The sequence below is a fragment of the Nannospalax galili genome, unplaced genomic scaffold, assembly GCF_000622305.1.
Source record: "Nannospalax galili isolate Female #2095 unplaced genomic scaffold, S.galili_v1.0 scaffold29006, whole genome shotgun sequence".
Classification (NCBI taxonomy): domain Eukaryota; kingdom Metazoa; phylum Chordata; class Mammalia; order Rodentia; family Spalacidae; genus Nannospalax; species Nannospalax galili.
Genome location: NW_008355251.1, coordinates 1 through 392, shown reverse-complemented (window position 1 = coordinate 392; position 392 = coordinate 1). Strand labels below are relative to the sequence as shown.

The 392-nt window shown below is 53.8% G+C and overlaps 1 protein-coding gene across 1 annotated transcript in view; it reads left to right on the top strand.

Annotated features, from left to right (window-relative positions):
* The window catches only part of LOC103749432 (radial spoke head 14 homolog), a gene marked incomplete at both ends in the record, with an annotated part of 2196 nt that extends 2057 nt beyond the window's left edge, over positions 1–139 (top strand). Inside the window, one exon of the mRNA XM_008852318.1 lies at positions 3–139. Within this exon, the coding sequence (XP_008850540.1) occupies positions 3–139 (137 nt within the window). The remainder of the gene's footprint in view (positions 1–2) is intronic.
* Positions 140–392: the final 253 nt, after the last annotated feature.

The following is a 392-nucleotide window of genomic DNA, read 5'->3' as shown; positions in this document are numbered from 1 at the left end:
AGTGTCCCTCTGGAGGGCAAGAACCAGGTGTGGCAGAATGATATCATCCCTATCCTGGTGAGTCTGCTGAGTGACACTGAGAAAGAGGTGCAGGCTAATGCTGCTGGGGCCCTGATGTATGCTACAGTGACCACTGAAGGTAAGGCAGGGGTGCTCGTGGATCCCTGAGGCTGGGTGGGTGCATGTAGGAGGGAAGAGTCAGTGTCCCTAGCATGACAGAGTAAGCTTTCCACTTGCGTCCTTCTCATGCTCAGGGGCTGAGTATTGACCTCTCAGGGTCCCAGGGCCCATAAAAATCTACCTTTTGGCCCGTTATGGAGATCCTTCTGTGGTTTGGTGCAAGGTTCAGCCATCGCTCTTCATCTTGGATACAGTGGGCTACCAGTGACGTC